Below are 27,147 nucleotides of genomic sequence, written 5' to 3'. Positions count from 1 at the left end.
TAGCACATGTCTGTAAGCCCAGCAGTGAGGCGTTGATGGGAGGTTTATGGAGACAGCCAAATCCCTGGAGTTCATTAGCCAGATAGCCTACTTGAATTGGTGAGCTCCAGGTTCAATAAGAGACCCTGTCTCACAACTTTAACATGGAGAGTAATCAAGGAAGACATCAACCTACAGCCTCAGGCTTCTGGCGTCCACACACACAGGCACAAGTGCACACAGGAGTGCACGTAACACACACAACAACAACAACAACAACAACAGATGTCCAACCCTAACCTCCACTTGTGTCCTATTCTGGGAATATTGATGAACACTTAGAATATCTTCGTTCCAAGCAAAACTCAGAGGGCAAGCAACCAGCCAGTAAAGAAGTGGATCTGAATGCAGGCCTCTTTGGCTCTTCAGTGTGGGCCTTCAACCACCCAGAGAGCATTCCCTTAAGAGTCCTGAGCAGAAGAGAGCTAGAGGCATGTGTCAGCCTGAAATTAGGGCAAGCCCAGTCCCTTGTTCCATAGGGGGAGGAGAGGCAGCAAAGAGGTCATTTTGGTTATTTCAGTGTCCTGAATTATGATGTGCACAGCTGCGCTTGCCTGAGCACCAAGCCTCCATGAGTTTATTACTTTGATCTTCCATGCTGCCCAGATATCCCTCCTCTATTGTCCCACATTAGGCTGGAACTTTTTCTGTCCTGGGCCTCACCACATCAGCCTGTGCCCGGTCCTAGAACCTTGGCTAGGGGTGTTAAGGGAATGAAGAAAAGACAGGCACATATACAGGCCAGGTGGGATTACGAAGGAATATTTTTGTAATGTTAGCAGGAGAAACAATCTGATCGTAAGCCTTTTATAGTTTTACGATGAACTGACATAATTGGACCATATCCTTGCTATCACTGTGGGTCCAACACTCAGGAGGTTGTCCTAATTCCCAGTTATATCTGTTCTCATTTTAAGGAACTGTTATCACACATATGTGCTGGTAATCTATGTAACATTAAATCTGCCTAAATTGAATGCCTGTAGCCCACCCCAAATAGTTGAGTGAATCTTCTGGACTCCAGGTGGTTAGAGCAGTACCCCTGAAAATGAAAGGAGTCAGGTTTTGGAGAATGTGGCCAAGCCACTGGATGGAAAGGTAGTGGCCTGGGGACATAAGTCCTGTGGCTTTCCCCTGACAGGACTTATCTGCATGGATATGGTTCCCAGACATCTCGGAAATTTTACTCATAGTTTCAGGGTGCTGTCAATCAGTCATGGCAGAAGAGTCATAGCAGCAGGAGCTCTAAGATTCTGGTTCCCCACCCCACCCCACAGGGTTTCCCATTAGCTATGGAGTCAGTCCTGGAACTCGCTCTGTAGACCAGGCTGGCCTCAAACTCACAGAGATCCACCTGCCTCTGCCTCCTGAGTGCTGGGATTAAAGGCATGCACCATCACTGCCCGGCTAGCAAGTGACTTTTGTCAGGTGTTTTTCCACCAGTAACAAAAGAATTAATTACTACAGCCAGACACCAGGGCTAAGGAACCCCAAGCGAGCTACCCAGAGCCACGGTCCTTATGGTAGTGCTGATGTGACTATGCCTTGCATAGTTCTTGCCCTGCTTCTAGAGAAAGCCAGCCTCAGGCAGTAGCATGAAGTGAGAGCCTTAAGGAGAGTACATTAAAGTTCTTCCTTGACCCTCTGCAACATCCTGACTCATCAAGCCATAGTGTCCTACTGCTTAGACATCCAAAATCTCCCCCCAAATAGTCAATCCTCCATCCCCCGAGGTCATGCTTGAGTTTCACAGGCTGTAGACCAAAGACAGCCTTCCCTCAGGTCTCCCAGCTCCTTGCCCCCAGTTGTGGGGCCGCAGATCCACTATTACTGGAAAGTTCTACCTGGCCCTTGGGATGAAACTCTGAATTCCCAAGAAGCTGGGTCCAAGCTACCCTCAAAAGTTTTCCTGACACCAGGGTCACCTGCTACTAGTAACATCATTTTAGCCCCATGAGTTGGGACCTGTTCTTATCAATTGGATGGTTCCACTCCTGGGGTTGGTCCTGGTTCATAGTTATCCCATAAAGTAGTTCCCAGGGCCTGGCAAGGTACTGAATGACTGAATTAGTCTTGGGGTCTTCCTCTGGTGTCATGGATGCTGATGCCAGGCTAGTCCCAGTTCCCAAGCCTCTGTGTCTTCTACCAGTCCCCCATGACCAGCATTTCCCATCCACACTCATTCATTGGATTTATTTTTAAATTTTATTTTTTATATGTATGTGTATTTTGTCTGTACACATGTCTGAACATCCTACATGTGCCTGGTACCCATGGACAACAGACCTTGTGGAACTGGAGTTACAGATGGTTGGTTGCAAGTTGCCATGTGGTGGGTGCTAGGAATTGAGCCCAGGTCCTATGGAAGAGCAGCCAATGCTTTTAACCACTGAGGCATCTCCCCAGCATCTTTTTTTTCCCCCCAGACAGGGTCTTGCTAAGGAGGGCTTGGTTGACCTTGAATTCAAAGTAATCCTCCTGACTCAGCCTCTGGAGTACTGAGATTACAGGTGTATGCCATCATACCGAGCATTTTTTTTTAAAATGTATCCTTTCATTTATATGGCAAGTATTTTCAAAGGGCCTACTCTACATTAGCCATCAATTTAGGCTAGACCCTCCTGCAAATCCAGCAGGGAACCATGGTTTCCTCTAGAACGTCGACTCCTCTCCTTTCTGTCTCTTCTTAGCAAGCTTTACTCATTCAACCATAATGTACCAATCGGAGGCTTTTTCTCAGTCTTCCTAGCCCCCACCCCCTGAGCTGGAACTTCTCTACCTCCCTACCCTTGTGCCATGGGTGGTTCATCCTGTGATGGAAGCTGGGACTGGGGCTACCAAAAGATTGTAGAGTGGAGGCCAAGGGTCCTTGGAGGGAGGATGGGCAGCTGTGTCTGCCGGAAATGCTGTTCACAGCAGCGAGTCTGGCATGTCTGTGTCTACCTCCTCTCTCAGACTTGCTTGCCAGCCACTGAGTGATTCCATGGAGGACACGACTGCCAAGAATACCGCTTATAGCCGGGCGGTGGTGGCGCACGCCTTTAATCCCAGCACTCGGGGAGGCAGAGGCAGGTGGATCTCTGTGAGTTCGAGACCAGCCTGGTCTACAAGAGCTAGTTCCAGGACAGGCACCAAAGCCACAGAGAAACCCTGTCTCAAAAAACCAAAAAAAAAAAAAAAAAAAAAGAATACCGCTTATTTGCAAAGAAATGACCAAGGGTCACAGGTCCAGGTTGAGGGCACCTGATAAGGACACATGGAAGGCGGAGGTATGAAGCTGGAACAAATCTCAGTAACAAGCCCCAGAGAAACTAAAGGCGGGCCCCAATACATCTAGATTTCCAGTATGGGGCTTCCCTGTCAAGGGTGGTAGTCAAGGCAGCGCCTGTCACCCTCTGGAGGTCCCGTTGTCTTCCTTACTGTCTGACAGGCCAGCTTTTAAAAGTTACTTCTGCTAACGAACCCTTGGCTGCATCAGTGATTCTGTCCCAGCTGCAGACAGGTCCTCTTGGGTTCCTGAGGTTTTTTCTCCTGTCTCCTTTGGTCTCCTCCAAGGTTCTGGCCCTTGTCTGGGGTCACTGGTCCAGAGAGGCCCAGCAACTACCCTCAGGCCACAGAGCAAATCTTCTAGCAGGAAGCAGCAAGAAGATAGGCCATGTCAGAGCAGGGTGATCTCGCTGGGGGGCAGTGTAAGCCGCTCCTCCCGGGCACTGAGCATGGTCTCCACATGGACAGCCACCACACGACACAGCTCCAGACCCTGGAGGGGGGGAGCACAGAATAGTCTCTTAACCTCCATCTCCAAAACAGAAATGTAGTTGGAAAAAGAGCAGAGGTCACATGACCTACTTGGGGATCCTTGTCCCCAGTTCCTTCTGAAAGAGCTGGTGGGCCATAGGCTGGAAGGGACAGCAAGCAGGGGACAGTGCATTGGGCATAAGCTTTGCGGCTTGTGTTATGTGCCCTAAGGTCACTTGCTATGCTTCCTTGAGACTCGGCGGCCTTATATGAAGGGTTTGAGTTTACCAGACCCAGTTCAGCAGGCTTGTGGAGGGCTAAGATGGAATTTTGTTGTTGTTGTTGTTGTTTCATTGTGTAGCTTTGGCTGGCTTTTGAAACTCGTAGAGATCTACCTGCCTCCACCTCCCAGTTCTGGGATGAAAGGCATGCCACCATTCCTGGCCTAAGATTTTTTTTTTCCCTCTGAACTGGGATTTCTCTGTGTAGACCAGGTTGGTCTTAAACTTAGAGAACTACCTGCCTCTGCCTTCTGAGTGCTGGGATTAAAGGTGTGCACCACTACTACCACTTCAAATAGTAAGATTCTAATTAAGTGCTTGTCACAGCACTGCAAGGCTGGCCAACATAGCTCCTTACAGTCAATCTTTTGCCTGTTCACAGGCTGCTATGCTTATGCCCATCTTAGCAGATATGGAAACAGGCTTAAAGACAGCAGGAACGCTTCATAGCGCCCTTGTACAGCCTGTCAGAGACAGCAATGGCACCACACTTGGAAACCACCTCCTCGCGAGAGTCATCCCTCGTTGCCTATTACATAGATCCTTCCCAGTATGGATCAGGAGTAGGTAGAGGGTTTTTTGTTTTGTTTTGTTTTCAGATCTGAAATTGGAGCCAGGTGGTGATGACGCATGCCATCAACCCTAGCACTCGAGGCAGGTAGATCTCTGTGAGTTTGAGGCCAGCCTGGTCTACAAAGCAAGTGGCCAGGACAGCCAGAGCTGTTACATAGAGACACCCTGTCTCAAACAAAACAAAACAAACAAACAACACCAACAAAAACAGATCTGAAACTGGAGTTCTGTGAGAGCCAGTAGAGCAGGGGGTTCAGCCACGTTTATTAAAGCATGCTGTACAAGATGCTCAATGGCTGTGTGTTGAATGAAGGCATGAATAAAAGACTGTGGCCTTCTATGCATACAGGACAGAGGTCCCTTCTTTACAGGAGGGGACGGCAAGGAACTGGAGAAGCCAAAGGGCCTTTATCCATCTGTAGACCATCTACTCACTCTCCCACCCTTCTATTCATATACATATCAACGCAGCAAGCACACACTAGCATCTACTGTGCCCGGCACTGTGCTGTCGACGTGGTTCAAATAAGATGGATAAGGTCCTGTCCTTATGCAGCTGATGCTCTGGTGGGGAGGCAGGCAACAGGCGAACAAATGCATAAATGCTATGCAGGGTGTGCTGAGGGCCACAGAGGCAGAGCGGGCATGTCATTAGGGAGGAGGGACAAGGAAGGCTTTTGCAACAAGGGGCTTTTATGATGAAACCTAAGTAAAGGGAGGGAGGAAGCCCTGTGAGGAATCCAGGAAGAGGGAATGTTTCAAGTGGAGAGAATAGTCAGGGCGAAGGGTCTGGAGCAGGGAGGGGCAGATGAAGTCAGCACAGGGGAGCTAGAAGAGGCAAGGAAAGTGGACTGACAGAGAGAGAGAGAGAGAGAGAGAGAGAGAGAGAGAGAGAGAGAGAGAGAGAGAGAGGAGGTTGCAGTGGTGATGAGAGAGCAGATGGACGGAAGGACAGCAGAGTCAAGGAGCCGCGGAGGGAGCTTAGGGCTCCGGCTAGAGCAAGAAAGGGAAGTATGACACGTGCGCTGTCTATTTTATGTCAGCTGGGCACGAGTCAGAGTTATATGAAAGGAGGGAACCCCAATTGAGACAATGACTCCATAAGATCCAGCTGGAAGGCATTGTCTTATTTGTGACTGATGCCCCAGGGAGGGCCCAGCTCTCTGTGGGTGGTACCATTCCTGGACTGGTGGTCCTGGGTTCTATAGAAAGCAGGCTGAGCAAGCCATGAAAAGCAAGCAAGTAGGCAGCACCCTCCATGGCCTCTGCATCAGCTCCTGTCTCCAGGTTCCTGCCCTGTTTGAGCTCCTGTCCTGACTTCCTTCAGTAATGGACTACAATGTGGAAGCATAAGCCAAATGAACCCTTTCTTCCCCAACTCACTTTTGGTCATGGTGTTTTATCATAGCAACAAAAACCCTAACCTCCATTGCAGAGATCATTTTGAAAGCCCTGGGGGCAGAGAGGTTGCAGGGAAAGAAATCATGGCTGCCAGAGGAAGGAGAATGGGGGAGGCAGGGCAAAGGGTGTGGCAGAAGGCCATCCAGAAACCTGGTCCTGCAGCACAGGTTTTCTAGGGCTCTTGCTGGTACAGCCAAAGGCCCAGTCTCACAGGGGAGGTGGTGGGCTAGAAAGGTCAAAAATGAGGCCATCCCAAACCCTGTCCTTTTCTCTGCCTCAACCCTGCCTCTGTTTCTGTCCTGATGCTAGGGACCATAAGATTTAGCCAGAAGTCTAGTTCCTAGTCTAGATGTCAGCTAGGCTAGAAGTCACAAGGAAACTTATTGTACCTTGATTCCAATCCCAGGTCCCCACAATCCAGTTACTGTGTCTCAGGCCAGGACAACCTCCTTAGATCTCCTGTGCCTAACTGTCCACTCACCAACCTTCTGTTGCTCCCTAGTGACCTCAGAAAGCTTTTGATTAGTATTATTTTTTCTCCTCCTCCCCCTCTTCTTCTCCTCTTCTTTCTTTTCTAGGCAGGGTCTCTAACCCAGGCTGGCCTTTGTAGCTAAGGATGACCTTGAACTCGGGATCCTCCTGTCTCGTCTCTACCTTCTGAGGTTGCTGGGATTACATGTATCACCATGTCCAGTTTTTGTGCAGCACCAGCGATCAAACCTATGGCCTCATACATGTTACACAAGTACTCTAGCTACTGAATTATACCCCCAGCTCGCAGAGTTTTATTTTAACATTCAAAGAGCTCTGAGGCCTCTATTTCCCTGGTGAATCTTCCTAGTACCCTGCCAAATACATTGCTCTTCTGCAAACAACCTGGGTCTTCTCCATAGTGCCTCTTGAACTGTTTCCTGGGAAGGCCTGCACGATAACCACAGCTCTGTTGCCTGAACTGGGCTGTATGCTTCCTGGGGCATAGCCATACCAAAGTAGAATGAGAGGGCCAGAGCCTTAGGAGGTTTGGCTGGCAGGATCGGACTTACCTGCTCCAGCTGGAGCTGCATGGTACGCTGGGCTGCCACATCCCCCAGCGAGATCTCCACATAAGGGTAGCTGGAATTGGCCGTGGGCTGCTGAGTCCACGTGGACTGGATCTCCTTCAGGGGGATTTTCACAATTAGCTCCTGGGGATGAGGACAGAGAAGCCAGATGGCATGAAGGGTGAGGACAATCTCTACTACACCAAACCTTCCCCCAAAAGTCACATCAAAAAGCAGAAGGCCCAGCCCTAGTTCCTCAGATACTCATTGACTTTGTGACTTGGAGCAGTTCACCTGACCACTCTGGATCTCAGTTTCCTCTCCAGGGGAACTGATTCAACAAATACTGATGCTTCATGCCTGAGATACAAGGGGCAGTGGGTGCTGGGGGTACTTCTGAGAACACCTGTATCCCTTTATCAAAGAGCTTGATTTCTGGTACCTACACAGAGAAAGGCCGAGTGATGGACAGTTAGTACCTAAAGGAGACACCTTCAACTACTGAACAATGGGGATGCAGAGTGAGGAGTCAAGGCAGCTCCTTACCCCAGGAGAAAAAATCACACCTTAACAGGTGTGTTCTGTGTTGTCTCTCATTGTCTCCAACCTGTACACCTGTGCCTTCCCCACCCCACTTACTTCTTCCAATGTCTCATAGCCTCACCTCTAAGCACGCTCCTGTCCCCAAACTCACAACTCATGTTTGGTTTTAAAGAGCAGGAACTAAGAAAAGGGTGGCAAGTCCAATTCTTTAATGCTGTGGAAAGCTATAATCCCCTGGAACCTGACTATATTTGGAGGTAGCACCTGTAAAGAGGGGGTTAAAGGACCAAGGATAGAATGCTTGCCCAGTATGGGAGTCCCTGGTTCTATCCTCAGTATCACAAAGTAGAAAGATACAAGGTAGGTATATGGTATATGTCTGTAATCCCATTGTTGGAAAACTGAGTCTGGAGAATCATTTAAGGCTAACTAGGCCACAAATTTATACACCTCCCCTGCCCAAAAGAGGTAAATCAGTTAAAATGAGGCCACTAGGTTTGGCTCCATAAGAAGAGGAAAGTTTGCCAGGTGGTTGTGGCACAGGCCTTTAATTCCAGCACTTGAGGGCAGAGGCAGATGAATCTCTGTAAGTTCGAGGCCAGCCTAGTCTACAGAGCAAGTTCCAGGACAGTCAAGGCTACAGAGAGAAACCTGTCTTGGAAAACAAAAACAAACAAACAAACAAAAATTTTACTGTCTACAAGACAAGGAGAAACCAAAGCTCCCAAGTTGCAGAAATCTTGGAATTTCAACCTCCAAAAAAAAAGAGAAAATGACCTTTCATTTCATAGGGCTCCCAGCCCGTGATGTGCAGCTCTGACAGCATGACATACTACTCACATGCTCTTGGTGTGTTTTCCTACATGTCCCCTTCACATAGCCTGGAGGGGGGCAAAATTCTATTATTCCCACTTTCCAAAGGAAGGCTCTGTAGGAGAAGGGACTGGCTACAGACCACAGATGGAGGTAAAGTCCAAGCTGGCAATCTTGTCCCTAAGAGTAGGTGGGGATACCAAAGGATAGAAGGGCCAGGGCACAGGTGGGCAGGGCCTGGCAGAAGCCACTCACATGGGTCTTGGTGCTGAGAAAGTTGAGGCCATTATGGTTGACGGCGAGGATACAGGGGGCTGGTACTGTGATGTTGCTGCAGCTCTGGATGAAGAAGAAGGAGGAGCCGAACAAGGGAAAGGCACTGAGGAGGCCTGCAGTATGGAGAGCCTGTTATCAGGAGACCTGGGCCAGGACAACGGGACAGCCATTGCCCTGAGCTGCCAGCTGCCTCAGAAGCTGCTCTCTGCTCAGGTCTGCCCAGACCTCTCTTCCTCCCCTCCTGGCCTCTCCCTGTACCACACCTCCTAGTTCCTTCGCCTTTGGCCCTATGCCCAGCATCACTTCCAGTCCAGGTGATACTTTTAGGAAAATGGCAACAAGTCTTTTCACAAACTGCTTTTGTGCAAAGAAAATAGCATCTCCTTGGGGTTGAAGAAATGGCTCAGTGGTTTAGGACCCAGGTTCAATTCCCAGCACCCACATGGCAGCTCAGAACTGTCTGCAACTCCAGGATCCAACACCCTCACACAGACATACATACAGGCAAAACACCAATAAAATAAACACAAATAAATTGAAAAAAGAAAACAGTATCTCCAACCTCCCTCTGGCCACCCTCAGTTCAGCTCCCCCGAGGTCTCCTTCCTCCCAGCCCTCACCCAGGAACTGAGCACGGGCCTGGTGGGGGCTGAGTGCCTGAGTCTGCTGCCGGTGTTGGCTAACCAGGTTGAGCCAGGTGTCACTGGTTGTCGTGTGGTAGAGCTGGCCTGGGATGTACTCTTGAACTTCACGCCTGTGTGCAGAGGGTACAGGGTTTCTGAGCACCCACCCCCCTATTGATCCCCACTGTGAAGCAGGTGTGATACCAAGCAGACGTGACTGCCATACTCCCCTGGGATACTAACTGAAGGGAGAGCATGGGAAGGAAATACGGGGTCCTTACAACTGGGGGAGTTAAGGCTCTGAGAGGTTCACCAAGGGGTCCAAGGTCATACAGTGACAGAGAAGCAGTGTAAACAGGGTAAGGTGTGAACCCAGACTGGGTTTCTTAGTTCCTGGACCCAAGGAGCTCAAGGCAAAGGGGTGAAAAGCACAAAGGCGGGGGAGACTTCCAGGTATGCAAAGCAGGAACCTGTGGGCGGAGTCCCCAGGGCCTTCATGCCCATGTCCTGCTCTCACCCTCCTGTTGACATGTGCAGGTTCTCTCTGGACAGACGTCCTGCCTCTCTGGCATGTGGAAAAGAGCACCAGCAGCCCTGGTCCATCCCACCTGCCCTAGTTGTAGCCGGGGAAAGGGCTAGGAGAAGCTGAGGCAGCCCCTTCCCCTGCCAGAGTTCCCTGCCCTGATGGGGTAGGAAGACAGAGGTAAATGTTGGGTGCCTTCCTCAACTGTTTTTCAAACTATTATTATTGTTATTGTTATTATTGATGTGCATTTGATTGTTGGTTTGGAGACAAGGTATCACTATGTAACTCACTACACAGACCAATGATGGAGGAGTTACTTTCATTTAATAAAGAAACTGCCTTGGCCCATTTATAGGCCAGCCCTTAGGTGGGTGGAGTAAACAGACAGAATGCTGGGAGAAAGAAGCCATGATTCTCCCACTCCAGACAGATGCAGGTTAAGATCTTTCCTGGTAAGCCAGCTCATGGTGCTACACAGAATATTAGAAATGGGTTAGATCAATATGTAAGAGCTAGCCAATAAGAGGCTGGAACTAATGGGCCAGGCAGTGATTAAAAGAATACAGTTTCCGTGTAATTATTTCGGGGCATAAGCTAGCCATGCGGGCGGCTGGGTGCCGGGGACGCAGCCCTGCCGCTCATATTACAACAGACCAACCTGACCTCAAACCCAGAGATTTGCTTGCCTCTTGTCTTCTGAGTGCTGGGATTAAAGACATTCACCATCACACCTGGCTTCAATTCTTTTTTGAGAAAGGTCTCTCACTGAACCTGGTGTTCACTGATTAGCTAGACTGACTAGCCAGCAAGCTCCAGGGATCCCTCTGTCTTCACTTGCTGAGCAATGGGATTGCAGGTACATGCTGCCATGTGTGGTGTTCTCTGTGGGTGGTGGGACCCGAACTCTGGCTCTCACGCTGGTGTGGCAGCACTTTATGGAGCGAGCCATCTCCCAGCCTCTGGAATTGCACATTTAAGGGTTTCTTCTTCTTGTTTACAATCATTCCATGAAAAGTGCTTTGAGAATTTGGTGTGTTGGTTCAGGCCTGGAAATCTTAGCACTCGGGAGGTGGAGGCAGTTCAATGCTATCCCCAGCTACATACTGAGGCCAGCTTAGACTACACCAAAAAAAGGAAAAGCACTCCCAGCATGTGGTCTTGGGCAGTAGAGGCATGAGATATACATGGTAAAATATCTTTCTGTTGTTCGCACAGGGCTTCTCAAAGTGTGGTCCAAGGGCTGGGAGGCCACAACCTCTGCCACAGTGACGCCAACATGTCATTTGCCTTTCCCCTCTCTCATTCTCTCACAAGTGAACTGTGAAGCTTCTCAGAGGCCACCGTGAGATGGTGGCAGACTGACGTCCGATGAACAGTGGTGGTGTCCTCGCTCAGGCACCATGATTAGTTTTCATTACATTCTACATGCGTTAACATGGAACAGCTGTGTTAGTACTGCAAATGGGTAGGCAAACTCTGTTTTGATCTGTGTTTTGGGATCAGGTTCGCATTATGTTGCCCAGTCTAGCAAGGTTCCTGGGTCAAGGAACTCAAATCCTTGATCCTTATGTTTCAGCATCTCCAGGGCTGGGATTAGAGGCATAAGCCACCACACCGAGCTCAGTGAGTGTTTATGTGGCTACATCCTCATGGCTTGTGTATAGTTTCTGCCCTACAGGGTATGTGAGTCTTGAAAGTTTCGTTAATTCTTAAATTTGTTCCAAGCTATTAACAGTATGTCGCAGGAGAAGAAAAGAGCTTCAAGGCCAGGAAAGCATCTTCCAGTCTAGTTGGCACAGAGGGGCAACTGGGGCTTGGCAGTTGTGAGAAAAGAGGGGATGGGTGGTCTGCCCCTCCCATTGAGACAAGGGGATAGGTGCTCACACACTGGGCAGGTAGAAGTGGTCCTTGGCGCGGTGCTGCAGGGAAGCCAGCTTGGACACCTGCTGCATTTGTTGCTCACTGGGCTGGCTGGCTGGCACACTGCTGAAGAGGCCCTTCAGGTAGTCAGGCAGAACCTACAGGAAGCATTGGCATGAGGGGCTACCAGACAGGGGCGCGCTCATTCACTATCCGGGCTGCTGGGTCAGGCAATAGCATTGACTTCAATCCTTCCCACTTCTAGGAGTTTATGGCTCATCACTTTCCTGGTTTGTGGGGAATGAGGATAGATGCAGATGGGCTCTGAGTGATAAACACTATGAGGACATTTCCATGGTAACATGGAGAGAGTGGGCTAGGTAAAACAAAACATAAACAGTAGAGTGTGTGCAAGTGTTCACTAGATACATGTTTCTCAAAATTGAGACTCAAGGCAGACAGCATGTCAAGCCGGACTTCAGAACTGCATCTAGAGTTTCTGATCCTGTAGATCTGGGGCAGAACGTTAGTATCAAGCATCTGCAGGTCCTTGAGTAGCACACTACCAGGCTATGCAGTGGTAGGTCTCAACACTGTGTGACCCCAAAATGAAGTGGTTGTGGGTTTGAGAAAAGGTCTCTCTATGTAGCCCCAGCTGGCTTGGAGCATGCGCTGTAGACCAGGCTGGCCTCAAACTCCCAGAGATCTGCCTGCACCTGCCTCCTGAGCAGTAGGATGAAAAGCGTGCACCACCACATCCAACAGCGTGTTTTGTATGTGGAATTGCCACAGCTTTGGCACAAGTTCCACAAAAATCTGGGTTGTGGCATGTGTGTTTTGTGACGTGACAGGACCTCCCCCCATTTTAAAGGGTTGAGAACAACAGAGAGGTCACATCTCTCACCTGATTGTAGTGCATGGTCACATACAGCTCATTCTCAAACTTCAGTGGCTGATCCCAAAGCACCCGCCGGAACCAGAGTGTGTAGCCACCTTCTACCTGCTCCATTTCTGAGGCCACGTCCAGGATGTAGGCCCGGCTGCTCAGTGGACACACGTGCTGGCCTACGGGGAGAAAGAGGCATGGCTGGGAGAAGCGCATCTGTGGCGTGGTCGTGCATGGCACCAACCTGCCAGGTAAGAGAACTGTCACCAGCAAGGATGCACCTTCCTTATCAAGAGAACAAGCATACAGGATGTCTGCGCACCAGCAAAGTGCTGGTCATCACAGGGGGATTTTCTCCAATCTGGAAAAATGAGTGACATTTCATTTCTCCCCAGGAATGTTCTGGAGTGTCTGCCAGGCTCTGGAAAGAGCCTCAGGTTCTACACTGAGCAATCCCATCTCCTTTCCGGAGAGGCTGGGACTACAGAGAAGCACAGTAGGCCTTAGCCATGAGCCTTTCTGCAGCTCTCCTTCAGGAAAGCCCCCTTGCTGGACATCTGTGGTGGGTAAGGTTGAAGGCCTGAGCTTTAAACTGGCACAGAGGTGCATACATATGCTTCCCCCTCGTACTGATGTTGCTGCTACCTTCCCACTTCTTGAGTAAAACTGTACTACAGAGGGCTGCTTGGCATGATGAGAAAAGAGGTCCACAATCCTAAGGCCAGATTGCCTGTGTTCTGACCTCCACTTTGCAACCTTGATCAGGTCTCTGTGGTGTCTGAAAACAGTCCCTCTGGAAAGCGCAATGTCCTAATGCCGAGAACTTGTGCCAATGTCACCTTTATGGCAAAAGGGACATTGCCTAAGTGTTAAAGGTCTTAGATTACTGGGAAGGACAAATGCAAGCACGGAAGATCCTAAAAGAGAGGCAAGAGGTTCAAGTCAGAGACGTATGGGGCGGGGGTTGGGGTAGGAGAAAGAACATCTGAAGGCTACACTCTCGACTTCAGAGACAGGGAAGGAGTCCCAAGTCAAGAACTGTGGGCAGCCTGGAGAAGCTGGAAAGGGCAGAAATGGCACTGCCCCTGAAGCTTCCAGAGGAAAGCAATCACAACCATGTTTCTAGTTCAGTGTTTCTGACTCTCAGAACTGTAAGACAATCTATGTTATTGTAGTCACTGGGCTTGTGGTCATTGTTACAGCAGCCACAGGAAACTAACAGAGCTTCTCTGGGCCTCGGTTTCCCCAACTGTAAATAGCAAAGAGGAGAATCTATGCTATAGAGTTAAAAACTTTATAGCACCATGCGGTGTAGTGCATGCCTTTAATCCCAGCATTTGGGAGGCAGAGGCAGGCAGATCTCTGTGAGTTTGAGGCCAGTCTGGTCTACCAAGTGAGTTTCAGGACAGCCGGAACTGTTTCACAGAGAAACCCTGTTTTGAAAAACCAAAAAAAAAATGTTATGGGGGAGGGAAATGTTATAACATTAGTGTCTGGGGTGGGGGCATTTCTCAGTCATAGACAACATACATGAGACTCTGGGGTTGATTCCCAGTTTATCCCCCTCAAAAACAAACAAACAGACAAACAAACAAACAAACAATCACGGGTGTTTCTATCATTAGATGCTTTGAATCATGTCTACTATATGTTCAATAAATGTTTGCTGTTCCCTGCCCTCCCCTCCCCTCTGTCCTAGCTGGACCTGGGGTAGGAAGGCTGAGGCACTCATGAAGGGATAACTGGAGATGGCTGTGACTCCCAGTTGGTGGAAGGCAAAACTAGCCTAAAGTGGGCACGGAACAAACTTGAAGGGCTTGGGGTTGTATGAGGTTCCCTGTGTACCCAGAGGCCCCTGAAAGACCTTAGGAGATCTTAGGAGGGGCTTACACACTACTCGGGGGGCTGAAGAGTGGGAGCAGGTGCTCCTGTGTGGGCTTCAGGAGTCTGTTGTGTTTTTTGTTTTGTTTTGTTTTGTTTTGTTTGTTTTGTTTTGTTTTTCGAGACAGGGTTTCTCTGTGGCTTTGGAGCCTGTCCTGGAACTAGCTCTGTAGACCAGGATGGTCTTGAACTCACAGAGATCCACCTGCCTCTGCCTCCCAAAGAGTCTGGTTTTATGGATGAAACTTTCCCCAAGTGTAAGGGACTAGAGAGAGGCTCTCTCCTCCATGAACCCCAATCTAAAGGGAGATAGACTTGTGCAAAACATCACAAAGTGGGAGAAGCAAATGGCTTGGGAAGAGAGCTCAGTGCACACAAAAGTCCTTTCTCTGGGAGGTTAAAGGTTTCAGAGAAAGTGACCTTTGGCCTGGCCATCCCCGTGGCAAAAGGTGGGGCTAGGCCATGAAGGAGCCCAGAACGTTCAGTTCTCCTGGCTACTCACCTCGGCTGGTGACGACAAAAATGACATATTCATCGAAGGCTTCAGGACGCGTCAGGGCCATCTCGGTGCAGAGCCCCTCTATCACATCCAGAGCCACCTGGGAAGGCCAGAGAGGAAAAGCTGGTCCCCAGTCACTAACAGAGAGGCACAGAACTCCATACTCAACCTGACAGAGCACAGCTTGCGGAACTGGCCCTTGGTTTGCCTTTTTACATTCTCTGTGTGACTCTAGGCTGTGTGACTCATAGCTTCTAGAAGTCTCAGTTTGCTGTTACCCACCCAGTATCTATAAGGTACCTATTGCAAGAGCCCCTGCAGGACCAAATTCCAGAGAAACCAGGCCCAATACTTAAAATTGTATAGTTATTTGCATGTGACCCATCATGTATCCTCCTTAGACTTTCGATCTCTGGCTGATGGTACCAGATACAGTAGACTGTTGTTGGACATTGTCATACAGAATTGTTTCGAGAAAGGCAAGAAAAGAATCTGTCCCAATGTGACTTTTCCCAAATATTTCCAACTGCAGATGCTGAGCCCACAGTAGTGGAGGTGCAACTAACCTCAAGCCCTATCTCATGGGTCCGGGTGAGAGTCTCTGGACCACTGATGTTCACTTCATCTAACCCAGAGCCTGGCATCCCTACCCTTCCAGCTCCAGCTTGTTGAGATGCTCCTCACTTACGGTGCATGTTTTGATTTTCAGGTGGCGTTCAAGACCTCCTGGAAGAAGAAAGAGCTGCCTCTTGGAACTCCGGCCTGCCTAGGGTAGATAAGCAGAAGAAAGTCGAAAGCCTGGACTCTATCACCCCCATGGAGGTCCCCATACCCAGAGGCATGTCTGGGCAGGAGCCATTATGCACACGGATTGACAGGAGCCATTCTCACACACCATGTACACCTAGCAAAGGGTTCTGGGCAGAGCTCGTGTCTCCCACTCATCTTGACCCCAGTCCTGCTGTAGGCTCACCAGCATAGCTCGAAGTTCCATACTACTGGGGAGCTCCAGACGGCCCCCGAAACGCAAAGTCTTCTGCAGGTTCTGTTCACAGGCCTTGGCAATCCCTGTAGAGGCAGAGAGCTGAGGCCATGCTCAAGGTTGACCAAGGATGGGAAAGGCTTCTCCTACTCAAGCCATGAGCCCCCTGCATCCCTTCAACAAGGAATAGGTCTTGTTGAGGAACATGATCTCAACATGATTCACCAAGATTAAGACCTGAAGTGTAAGAGCAAAATGCAAACCTATGTTTCATGGGGTTATAAACTTGCCTTGCTCTTGGCTTTGTATAGACCTAGAGATATCTATGCTCCTTAGCTGTTGACTAGGTTGCTCATCCTCAACTGATTCAACAGATGACATGATGGTGCCCAGTCTCTCTCAACTGGGACTTCATGTCAAGTGCCCTGTCTCACTGTGCATCATAAGACAGATACCCCTACCGTCTGTGCTCCATGCATCGAAGCTAAGCAGTATACTTTCCCTGTCCACAGATGGAGTCAGGAATTCTTGGGCACATTCTTCAGTCATCTCCCATCTAGCCCTTCCCTAGTTATACACATCAGTTAATAATCAGAGGGAGATCAGGGGGGAGGGCTCCCTTATGTCCTCTATCGCTACAATCACTCTAATTGATTAAAAGGCCCTGATCCCTCTACTTTTTGAAGATAGGATCTCAGTTCACGTACTCATTATTTTTTGTCAACTCGACACACACTAGAGACACCAAGAATAGGAAACCTCAGCTGAGGAAGGGCTCCATCATCCTGGCCTGTGGAGATGTCTATGGGGTGCTATGGAATATTTGTATAACTATATAAAGATGTGTTGCATTTGTTTAATTATGTAAATATGTGTTGCTGTTTTACCTTGCCTGCCTAAGGCACCTGATTGGTCTAATAAAAAGCTGAATGGCCAATAGGGAGGGAGGAGGTATAGGCAGGACTTCTGGGCAGGGAGAGTGAGTAGGAGAAGGAATTTAGGCTCAAAGGAAAAGAAAGAAAAAGAGATGCCAGGGGCCAGACAGACAGACACGGAGAAAGCAGAAAAGCAGGACACACAGAATGAATGAAAGGTAAAAAGCTCTGAGGCAAAGCATAGAGGGATAGAAACAGGTTAAGTTAAAAGAGCTAGTGGGACAAGCCTAAGCTAAGGCCAAACATTCATAATTAGCAATGAGTCTCTGTGTTTTTATTTGGGAGCTGCTTGGTGGCCCAAAGGAAATGCCAACTACAATTGGGCATTTTCTTGAGTAACTATTAGTGTGAGAAGGCTTTGCCCACTGCAGTTGGTCCCACCCATGGCCAAGTGGTTCTGGGAGGTATAACAAAGGTGACTGAAAGCTGGGCAGTGGTGGCACATGCCTTTAGTCACAGCACTTCAGGAGGCAGAGGCAAGAAGGTCTCTGAATTCAAGGTCAGCCTGGTCTACAGAGGGAGTTTCAGGACAGTTGGGACTACACAAAGAAATCAAATCTTTAAAAAAAAAAAAAAAAAGCCGGGTGGTGTTAGCGTTATGCTTTTAATCCCAGCACTCGGGAGGCAGAAGCAGGTGGATCTCTGTGAGTTTGAGGACAGCTTGGGCTACAAGAGCTAGTTCCAGGACAGGCACCAAAGCTACAGAGAAACCATGTCTCAAAAAACAAAACAAACAAACAAACAAACAGCAACAACAAACAAGCCATGGCACTACTTCAGCTTCTGTCTCCAGGTTCCTGCTTGAGTTCCTGCCCTGGCTTCCCTCCATGGCATGGCAGATTGTAAGCTATAAAATGAAACAAACCCATTTGCTCCCCACAGTTGGTTTTGGTCATGGTGTTTTATCATAGCAGCAGAAATGACAGCATGTATGGTATGTATCCCAAGCTGCCCTGGGACCTCGAATTCTCCTGCCTTAGTTTCCTGAGTGCTGAGACACATCACCATGCCTTGGCTCTGCCTTAGAGTTGCTATGGAAACAAGGCTAGAAGCAGCCCCTTTCCCATTACGGCGGAAATAAAGCAGAGACCATGCTATCAGCTGCAGACCACTAAAGACCCTGGAGGAGTAGAAGCAGCATCCCTCTTTGGTGTTCTAGGTTCTCGCCTACCTCCTCTATTTCTCCTGTATGTCACGCTCTCCATTTCCAGGTCTTGACTTCTGCAAAGTCCACCTGGAAATTCTTTCTGTGCAGTCACTACCCAGGGCAATTCCTACTCCAGGAAACCTTCCCCGGACACACCCACGTGAGATCAGAGGAGCCACTGCACCAGCCCCCCTGGGATAGCCATGAAAGTCTGCAGAGCCATTTATATCCGTTCATCCTGCCTCGGCACCTGCCAAGGGCCAGGCTCTCTGGTTTGGCCAGCCCGTGGATGAATGCCCTGTCCCTACGTGTGGGGGCCCCCACTCATGCTGCCTCACCTTGGAAGGGCAGTCCTGGAGTCCGGCTCACATGTTGGAGGAAGCGAAGGAGGTACGGATAGAAGACCTCAGAGCAGCCGTAGTAGGCAGCCATGATGTACAGCAGCCTCCAGCCTCGCTGACAGCTGTCCCTGGAAGCACACAGGGGTCACATCATAGGTGGCTTAGAGATGGACACAGGATCCAAGACTGGTCAGTTAGAGTTCAGATCCAAACTGGCCAACATCTTGAGCCATCATGGTTGGTTCGAGAATGAACATGAGACCAGTCGAGGCCAATATAGCTAGATTTGGGGGTTTCTTTTGAAAAGCAGATAAATACAGCTTTTCAATGTGACCACATTTGAAAAGAGGACTAGAGGAGTCCTGGCATGAGGTTTGGGTTTAAATAGAAGGCCAGAGATGTAATCTGATCAGCTGAACCATCCATCCTGATTGTCTCAGGCCCTGTCTGTCTTGCAAGGCAGCCTGACAAATTGTTACGACCATGGCATCTCCTTCTGAGAGGCACTTTTTCCCTCTGGCTGACAGCAAGCTTAACCTGCTCTTTCTCTAGCATGAGATTCCTAGAGAAATTCCAGAGTCTTGTCCATTGTTTCAGCAGTCTGATAGATAAAGGGGAGAGATTTCATTCACAGCGGTCTGGTCTTCTTTCTTTCTTTTTAAGTATGGAATGCTTCATAAATTTGAATGTCATTCTTATGTAGAGGCTATGTAAATCTTCTCTGCATCATTCCAATTTTAGTATACACAAACACACATATGTTGCAAAAACGAGCATTCCATTCTTTGTTTTTACATTTCATGCCCATGGCTGAAGTAACTGTCATAACCAGAATACAAATAGGAACCAGGACTAGAAGATATTCAGTCAGTGTTGGGCATGTGTATAAGAATCATTTCTTTCCTCTTTTTAGAGATTGTGTGTGCATGATGTGTATGTGTGGGTACGGATATACCACGGAGAGCATATGGAGACCATGGGACAGTGTGTGAGGTCAGTTCTCTCCTTCCACTCTGCATGGGCTCTAGGGAATGAACTCAGGTTGTCAGGCTTGCAAAACAAGCAAGCAAGCACTTCACAAGTCCTTCACTCACTGAGCCATCTTGCTTGCCCCATCACGACTATTCCTCAGGCTGGGAAGATGATAGGTGGTAAAGAGCTTGTTCTGCAAAAGCATCAGAACCTGAGTCTGGATCCCCAGCACCGAGGTAAAGCTGGGCATGGCAGCATGGGCCAGCAACCCCAGTGTGGAGCCCTACCCCAGGATTCCGACTCTCGCCCACCTCTGCCACAAACGCCACTTCTGGACCTTTAGTCCTGAGCATCAGGAAATGAAATCCCTTCCCTGCACTCACCCCCAGGGTAATCCCTGATCCAGGAAGCCTAACCCTAGCCACTATCTGGGGGATGGACGCAGGTAGATGTTCCTGGAGCTTACTGGCTAAAACAGTGAGAACTTAGTTCAGTGTGAGGAACTGTCTCAAGAAAGGATGAAAGGAAGGAAGGAAGAGGAGAGAGAGAGGAAGGAAGGAAGAGGAGAGAGGGAGGAAGGAAGGAAGAGGAGAGAGGGAGGAAGGAAGACAGATGAAGAACAATAGAGGAAAAACTAGAGAGAGTCGACCTCTGACCTCCATGTATGCATGCACAGGTGAGCACACACACACACACACACACACACACACACACGAGTGAGTGAGCGAGCAAGAGAGAGAAAGAGAGAGTCTTGTTATGAAGCCCAGGGTGACCTCAACTATAAGATCCTTCTACTTCAGCTTCCGATGTGCTGGGATTACAGGCAAGGGCCACTGTGCCCAGTGTGGCTTTATTTCAACCCCTCCAGCCACCCCCATCTGAACAACATTCTCATCTCATTAACCCTCTGGGGGTTTGACCTCAACTGTCCCTTATTGTGGGAATGACTGAGCTCTGTCTCAGTGGTTCTGATCAGATCCCTCATTTGGGGGCATGGCAAATGACAAATGTCAAGGAGTTAGTGCCAATCAAACCCTTTATGGAGAATTTTAAGCAGCTAAGAAGTATAAAAAGGCCGGGCAGTGGTGGCGCACACCCTTACTCCCAGCACTCAGGAGGCAGAGGCAGGCGGATCTCTGTGAGTTCGAGGCCAGCCTGGTCTACAGAGCGAGTTCCAGGATAGCCAGGGCTACACAGGGAAACCCTTCTCTTGAAAAAAAAAAAAGATATAAAAAGAGTAGCTCTTAGGCCAGGTGTAGATGGAGTCCATTGCCCGTCCTGTGATTATCAGTGCCTCAAAAGTGCTGTATGGGGGCTGGAGAGATGGCTCAGAGGTTAAGAGCACTGACTGCTCTACTGGAGGTCCTGAGTTCAATTCCCAGCAACCACATGGTGGCTCACAACCATCTGTAATGAGATCTGGTGCCCTCTTCTGGCCTGCAGGCATGGAGGCTGAACATAATAAATAAATCTTTAAAAAAAAAAGTGCTGTGTGAGTTCTTTTTTTTCTCTTTTCTTTTCTTTTTTTTGTATTTTCGAGACAGGGTTTCTCCGTAGCTTTTTTGGTTCCTATCCTGGAACTATCTCTTGTAGAACTATCTCGAACTCACAGAGATCTGCCTGCCTCTGCCTCCCGAGTGCTGGGATTAAAGGCGTGCGCCACCACCGCCCGGCTTGTGTGAGTTCTTTTATATTCACTCACGCAAGGGTGCGCATGCCCTTGTACATACATTAGGGCAGAGGACAACTTGCAGGAGTCAGTTCTCTTCTACCATGTGGGTTCCAGGGATTAAAGCCAGGCTGCCAGGTTTGGGGCAAGCATCTTTGCCATCTGAGTCATCTTACTGCCCCCCACTCCCACTTTGTTTTGAGACAGTCTCAGGTAACCCAGGCTGGCTTTGAACTCAGTCTGTAGCCAAGGACAGCCGTGAACTCCTGCTTCTCCCACTCCCACTCCTGAGCACTGGGAGAACCCACAGGCCACACACCCAGGTTTTGCACAGGTTCTTTTTTTTTTTTTCTTTTTTTTTTTTTGGATTTTTCGAGACAGGGTTTTTCCGTAGCTTTTTGGTTCCTGTCCCGGAACTAGCTCTTGCAGACCAGGCTGGCCTCGAACTCACAGAGATCCGCCTGCCTCTGCCTCCCGAGTGCTGGGATTAAAGGCGTGTGCCACCGCCACCCGGCTGCACAGGTTCTTTTTGTCAGAAGTTGTGTACTTCAGGGGCTGGAGAGATGCCTCCCAGGGTGAAGGCACTTCCTCCAAGCGGGGTGACCTGAGATCAGCCCTGGGGACCCCCGTGGTAGAAGGGACACCCAACTCTCATGGGTTTTCCTCTAACTGCTGACATTCACTGTTGTACGCAGGCACCATCACGGCTACCACCCTACCACTATATGTGTTTGTCTTTCCAAGTTGGACTTCAAGGGTGAAGTTTCTTTAAAATCCAAAATGAAGTTCACTTATTGCTCTGCCTTACCAAATAGAGCTAAAAAGCAACCGAAGTGGAAGACTAGAAAAGCCCTGGAACACAGAGATTCCAGGGGCTATGTGGGACTGTCTGATCTTTCCTCTCCTATCCAGGGGCAACTTGCTTGAGTGGCTGACTTGGCAAAATTGCTACTGGAGTCGCCCACTCTCAGCAGGCCATCCGAACAAGTAATGGGGAAATCAGAAAAGAGGAATCTTAGTCAGGGTGGCCACATTGGCAAGAGAACCCCAACAAGTGCCTCTTCTTAGATTTGAGAATTCTTGTAGCAAATCGAGTCTGGTACAGCTTTTCTAGTGATTTCTGAGCTAAAAAAATGTCCCCAAAGCTGCCACTTTGCTAACCGTGAGAGAGACTGTATGGGAATGCTATCGGTCTAGAAGAAAAGTAGGGCCAGAGGATGGGGAAGCTTGCCGTGTTCCTAAATATTTGTAACTATTATTCTTTGTATGTGGGCGTGACTATGTATGGGTGTGTGCATATGAATGCGGTGCTAGCAGAGACCAGAAGATAGAGCTGGATCTCCTGGAACTGGAGTCACAGGCATGACGAACTTAATTCCTCTGGGAAGGCAGCAAGCATTCTTTTTTTGTTTGCTTGTTTGTTTGTTTGGTTGGTTGGTTGGTTTTCAAGACAGGGTTTCTCTGTGCAACAGTCCTAGCTGTTCTAGAACTAGCTATTGTAGACCAGACTAGCCTCAAACTCACAGAGATCCACCTTCCTCTGCCTAGCCAGTGCTGGCAAGCATTCTTAACCTCTAGGCCACACCCCCATCCCTGAAAGCTTGCTTCCTAATGGTGTCTGGACCCAACTGTGCCGGAAAGCACATCCTGACTAAATGTCAGCTACTTGAGCCAGCTCAGACCACCCTGAGCTGGATTTCTGTAACAGGCAGCCAAGAATCTGAACATAAACATTATCGTTGCCCCTTTCATAGAGGAAGAAAGGGCAGAACAGCATGCTCCAGACCAAGCAATTCCAAAAACATAAAGCAGGAACAAAGGTTAGTGGTGCGAGGCTGGAGAGGGAGAAGTTCTGGTATAGGGGAGTGTGGGGACAGTGGGTCAGGAGGTGACTTACTGCTTGGAGCTGGTGTTGTCTGTGATCTGCTTCACAATCTGGCAATAGCATTCATCTCGCATGACCTCATGATCTCCGCAAAACTGTAAAAAGGCAGGCCAGATCATTGCCAGGTCGGGAAGTTCTCAGCCCTCTGTGCACCAGCAGGATGAATTCATTCCTCTCTGGGCAGCATGAGAGATTTCCCACTGCACTATAACCGGCAGATGAGGAAACCAAGGCACAGGGCAAGACGGCAGCAGGAGGCTCATGCTTCAGGACTGACCTTCAGGAGCGTGCAGAGAACATCCAGTTCATTCTGGCCCTTCAGTGGGGCGTCTCCCATGAACCTCATCACAGCTGTAGGAAAGACCCATCCTGCTCAGGACCACCATGCCCCCGCTACACATCCCAAGAAACCCAGAGGTCCATTTCCTCTCTGAGAGGCTGCAGCTGGGACAGCTGGAGGCTTCCGTTTTCTTCAGTGTCTCAGATTTGGGGAAAAGAAAACCCAGAACCAGAGAAGAGCGGTAACGAATACAGGTTACACAGTGCTGCATCCCACACACCTAGGAACATGTCAACCGCCATCTTGTTGAGATTGTTGTCACTGAGTTCAATGAGGGATTCCTGGATTGGGGCCTGCGAGGAGACCAAGGGGTTGTATCACGATGGAGCTGGGAATCGGCAGAACAGAAGAGGACTGCATCGTGCTTTCAGGCTATATTATGACAGGAGGGCCCCCATCACAAAATAGGGACAGACACTGTGCTGCAGGGGCCCTGGCTCTGTATGCTGAGAGCCAGAGGCTTTCAATGGGCACAAGCATTTGCTCCAGGGGACAGAAAGAGGATTTCTGCATCACCACTTTACAAAACAGGAAACTGAGGCACGGTCACGCACCTTAGTGAAGCAAAGCATGTCCTCCAGAGTTCTGGATTCCTGGTCCTCCTTAGGCTTCAGCTTGAGGCCATCCCTGCAACAGATGGGCGCCACTACCCAGTCCTGCCTCCCAGCCTTTGGCCACATCTTTGCCCCTTTCAGTTGTTCTACCGGCAGGAAGGCACCCAGAGGCTGGGACTAAGGGGTCTCCGGATCCACCCACCAGAAGTGGGGCTGGGAGCCCTACAGACATAATTCAAGGCAACACGGAGATGGGGAGGAGGAAGATGGATCACTACCCACCGGGGACGCCTCCGAGGGTCTCGAAAATACTTCTGGGCAAATTCTAGCAATGTGCTCGATGGGAGAACCACGGTGTCCTCTCCGCTGTCAGAGGAACGCGTACTGACTGGAGGACCCTGCGGGACAGGTGTAGTTGCCAAAGGCCCAACACCCAGTCTGATCCTCCTGTGAAATCTTACCTCCCAGTCACAGGTCTGGACCCTTCAAGCCTGCCCCATTCACCACTTGTGTTGACTCCGCTTCTAAGCCAGACACCGCCCTCCAGGCCAGTCCCTTGCATGGGATTGGCTGCATCCCAAAGATGGCCCGCCCTTGGAGTTTCTGCCCTGCCCCTCACCTCTCTCCGGCGCCCCACCTCCCGTGCCGCTGCTGCCGAGGCCACTGCAGCCGCCACCGCTGCAGCCCGGCCCCGGCCCGGCTCAGCCGGGAGCTGCAGGAAATCTGGCGCAGCGGCAGGCTGCACAAGCTCGGAAGGAAAGCGACCCACGCGCCCGTGGACGGCCCCGAATCGCCAGCCTAGGGACAAGTAGAGGAAAACAGGAAGGTCTTGTCTTGGGACCGAATGAGTCCTTTGAGGAGGCTTGTGCGCCCCCTTGAGCCATTCCTAGTACTATTTTTGTCTTTGTTTTTTTGTGGTACTGCGGACGAATGCCAGGAGCCACAGGAGATAGAGTATAGGGCCACAGGCATGGAGACACACCTCAGCCATATATGTAGGCAAAGATTGGGTTGAAGAGCTGCTGGCCGGCAATGTCAGGTCACCTTAGGAGACCAAGGGGTCACCAATAGACTCTTATCATGAGTCTGCAGTGTGTTTGGAACCTGGATTAGCACCCCTGTCTGGTGCTCCAGGTTTGGGGCATCCACAAACTCCTACCAAAGTCAGGGCCTCTCCGCCGCAGCTCTTCCAGGTACACCAATTTCTTGCGGACCACACACCCGGCGCTGTAGCCTGCGGAAGGAGCTTGCATCAGCATGTACCAGGGACGCCATTTGCTTAGGTGCCTCTATCTTGGGCACGTCCACCCAGCCATGGAGCTGACCCACTCTAGGTGGTTCCAGTCGCTGCAGGTGGATGATGTCACCCTTGTGGAAGGATAACAGCTCCGGGTCTTCAGACAGGAAGTTCCTTACTGCCACCACGTAGTCCGAATCCTAGAAAACACCAGGAATAGAGTGCTTTGTACTGCCTCCATTCCAGGGGCTTCCCTCTGCTGCTGCTTCCATTCTCCCAAGCCATCAGAGAAGGCACATCCCTTAGGTGGCAGGAGGAAGTGTTCCCTAGATGGGCAGAGGGTAAGCCATTGGACAGAATGGGAGCCTGGAATTGCTGAGCACACTCTGTGCCTTAGCCACTGATCCCTCCCAAAACCGTCCTCTGGATCCCCCTAGAATGGGTGCTGGGCCTGGGATAGATCCTGCCAAAGTGCAGGGGTAAACAGAGGAGGAGGTTTGGAGGACAAGGAATGCAGTTTTGCAGAGACAGGAGGTGCATCCCACACTGCTGAGGGCAGGTGTTAAGAAGATGCTGGGGAGGCAAGAGAGAAGAAGCATGGTGAGGGGAAGACACAGCTCATTGGCAGAGAGGTCTGTGGGTGTGTCCTGTGGTGAGGGGAAGAGCTCATTGGCAGAGAGGTCTGTGGGTGTGTCCTGTGGCATGCACGTGTATATAGTGTATTTGCACTCTCTGGGTGGAAGGGCTGGAGCGGAGTGGCAGGCCACATCTGTGGAGCAATCCTAACCTTCTTCAGCTCCAGAATGAAGTTGTCTACTAGGGTCTTGACCTGACGAGCTCGGGCCGAGAAGAGAATGATCTTCTCATTGGTCAGGTTGAACTCTAGCATGTTCTGTGATGGCATGGTCACAAATAGGATGTCTGCAAAGCTGGGGAGAGAAGGTGGTGTGAGGGTGAACCTTGTTGCCAAAGAGATGCCTTTTTTTGTTCCTGTTTCCCCTCTCTGACCCATCTGTATGTTCTGTGTATTTTAAAGCCCGTTGTGCCACAGTCCAGCCCCTCAGTTCAACCACAGAGCTGGACTTGGCCCACACAGTATCTTTGTCTCATCAATTGGCCCAGTTTTTTTCCCCCAGCCAGTGATCAGAGCTCTCTCTTAACCTCATGTTGAAACCGACAAAGGGACTCCAGTGGAGAGTCTGTCCACTCAGCCGGGTCTCGGGGCCAGATGTCCGGGGACTAGGCTGATCTTAGCGGTTACCCCCTCTGTAGAGTGAGCTCTGGAGACAGGGCTGGCTAGAGGCAGAGCGGAGTAGTGGGCTCCCAGCTCAACCACTTCCTACCTGTGTGACCAGAGACCATCAGCTTCTCTCTCTGTGCCTCACTTTCTAAATCTTTAACACAGACTTAAGTAAAAGCTCAGCAGAGTCAGCACATCACAGGTGGCTGGTTATTTGTTTAATTTCATGTGCACTGGTGTTTTGCCTGCATGTATGTCTGTGTGAGGGTGTCAGATCCCCTGAAACTGGAGTTATAGACTCCAGTGAGCTGCCATGTGGGTGCTGAGGATTGAATCTGGGTCCTCTGGAAGAGCAGCCAGTGCTCTTAACCACTGAGCCATCTCCATAGGCCCACATCACAGGTGCTTAATAACATCTCTGTCCAGACAGCCCACTCCCACTTGCTGTCCAATCACCTGTATGCACACAGGACCCGAAGCTGTCTGCTGGCCTCTCTGCTGCCTTTGTCCATTCTCAGGAGCTTGATGCCCGTGTGGGATACAGCTAGGATCTGCACGCCAGTGCCCACACTGCCCTAGGAAGGGTGACCCTGGTGAGTTATTCCATCATTATCCCTGGCTGCTCTGGGCAGGCAGAAGGGGTGAGAAGGGACTCTTACCATTGCTGGGAAGAGGCGGGAGAAGTAGACCTCCCAGCTGTCTCGGGCCATGCTGATCGCAGCCCGCTTCACGCTTTCCGTTACCAGAGGTCGCTGTGTGTCCAGCTGGTTCTGGGCTAAGGGAGGCCAGTTCAGGTCAAGACCCTGTTACCCTCCTATCCAGCTCACAGCTCAGGGAGTTGGGTGTGAGAGGCTGTTACCAGCAAT

The 27,147-nt window shown here is 50.0% G+C and overlaps 1 protein-coding gene and 1 non-coding gene across 2 annotated transcripts in view; both read right to left on the bottom strand.

Moving 5' to 3' along the window:
• Nucleotides 1-3,260: 3,260 nt before the first annotated feature.
• Nucleotides 3,261-27,147, bottom strand: part of Myo15a (myosin XVA) — a 55,651-nt gene continuing 31,764 nt past the window's right edge. Inside the window, exons 45-65 of the mRNA XM_057774662.1 lie at nucleotides 26,941-27,056; nucleotides 26,738-26,856; nucleotides 25,829-25,970; nucleotides 25,130-25,241; nucleotides 24,964-25,038; nucleotides 24,424-24,602; nucleotides 24,087-24,202; nucleotides 23,805-23,877; nucleotides 23,471-23,543; nucleotides 23,188-23,261; nucleotides 22,923-23,005; nucleotides 18,382-18,512; nucleotides 15,953-16,047; nucleotides 15,668-15,745; nucleotides 14,983-15,079; nucleotides 12,618-12,778; nucleotides 11,738-11,871; nucleotides 9,325-9,458; nucleotides 8,684-8,817; nucleotides 7,076-7,216; nucleotides 3,261-3,799 (exon numbers count right to left, since the gene is read on the bottom strand). Of these exons, the coding sequence (XP_057630645.1) occupies nucleotides 3,698-3,799; nucleotides 7,076-7,216; nucleotides 8,684-8,817; nucleotides 9,325-9,458; nucleotides 11,738-11,871; nucleotides 12,618-12,778; nucleotides 14,983-15,079; nucleotides 15,668-15,745; nucleotides 15,953-16,047; nucleotides 18,382-18,512; nucleotides 22,923-23,005; nucleotides 23,188-23,261; nucleotides 23,471-23,543; nucleotides 23,805-23,877; nucleotides 24,087-24,202; nucleotides 24,424-24,602; nucleotides 24,964-25,038; nucleotides 25,130-25,241; nucleotides 25,829-25,970; nucleotides 26,738-26,856; nucleotides 26,941-27,056 (2,369 nt within the window). The 3' untranslated portion in view covers nucleotides 3,261-3,697. The remainder of the gene's footprint in view (nucleotides 3,800-7,075; nucleotides 7,217-8,683; nucleotides 8,818-9,324; nucleotides 9,459-11,737; nucleotides 11,872-12,617; nucleotides 12,779-14,982; nucleotides 15,080-15,667; nucleotides 15,746-15,952; nucleotides 16,048-18,381; nucleotides 18,513-22,922; nucleotides 23,006-23,187; nucleotides 23,262-23,470; nucleotides 23,544-23,804; nucleotides 23,878-24,086; nucleotides 24,203-24,423; nucleotides 24,603-24,963; nucleotides 25,039-25,129; nucleotides 25,242-25,828; nucleotides 25,971-26,737; nucleotides 26,857-26,940; nucleotides 27,057-27,147) is intronic.
• Nucleotides 19,043-19,146, bottom strand: LOC130878941 (U6 spliceosomal RNA). Its single transcript, XR_009057547.1, has one exon. It is a non-coding gene; the product is annotated as a U6 spliceosomal RNA (small nuclear RNA).

Source organism: Chionomys nivalis, chromosome 7, assembly GCF_950005125.1.
Source record: "Chionomys nivalis chromosome 7, mChiNiv1.1, whole genome shotgun sequence".
In the NCBI taxonomy this organism is placed as follows: Eukaryota; Metazoa; Chordata; class Mammalia; order Rodentia; family Cricetidae; genus Chionomys; species Chionomys nivalis.
Note: the sequence above shows the minus strand (reverse complement) of the source record. Positions and strands in the feature narration are given on the sequence as shown.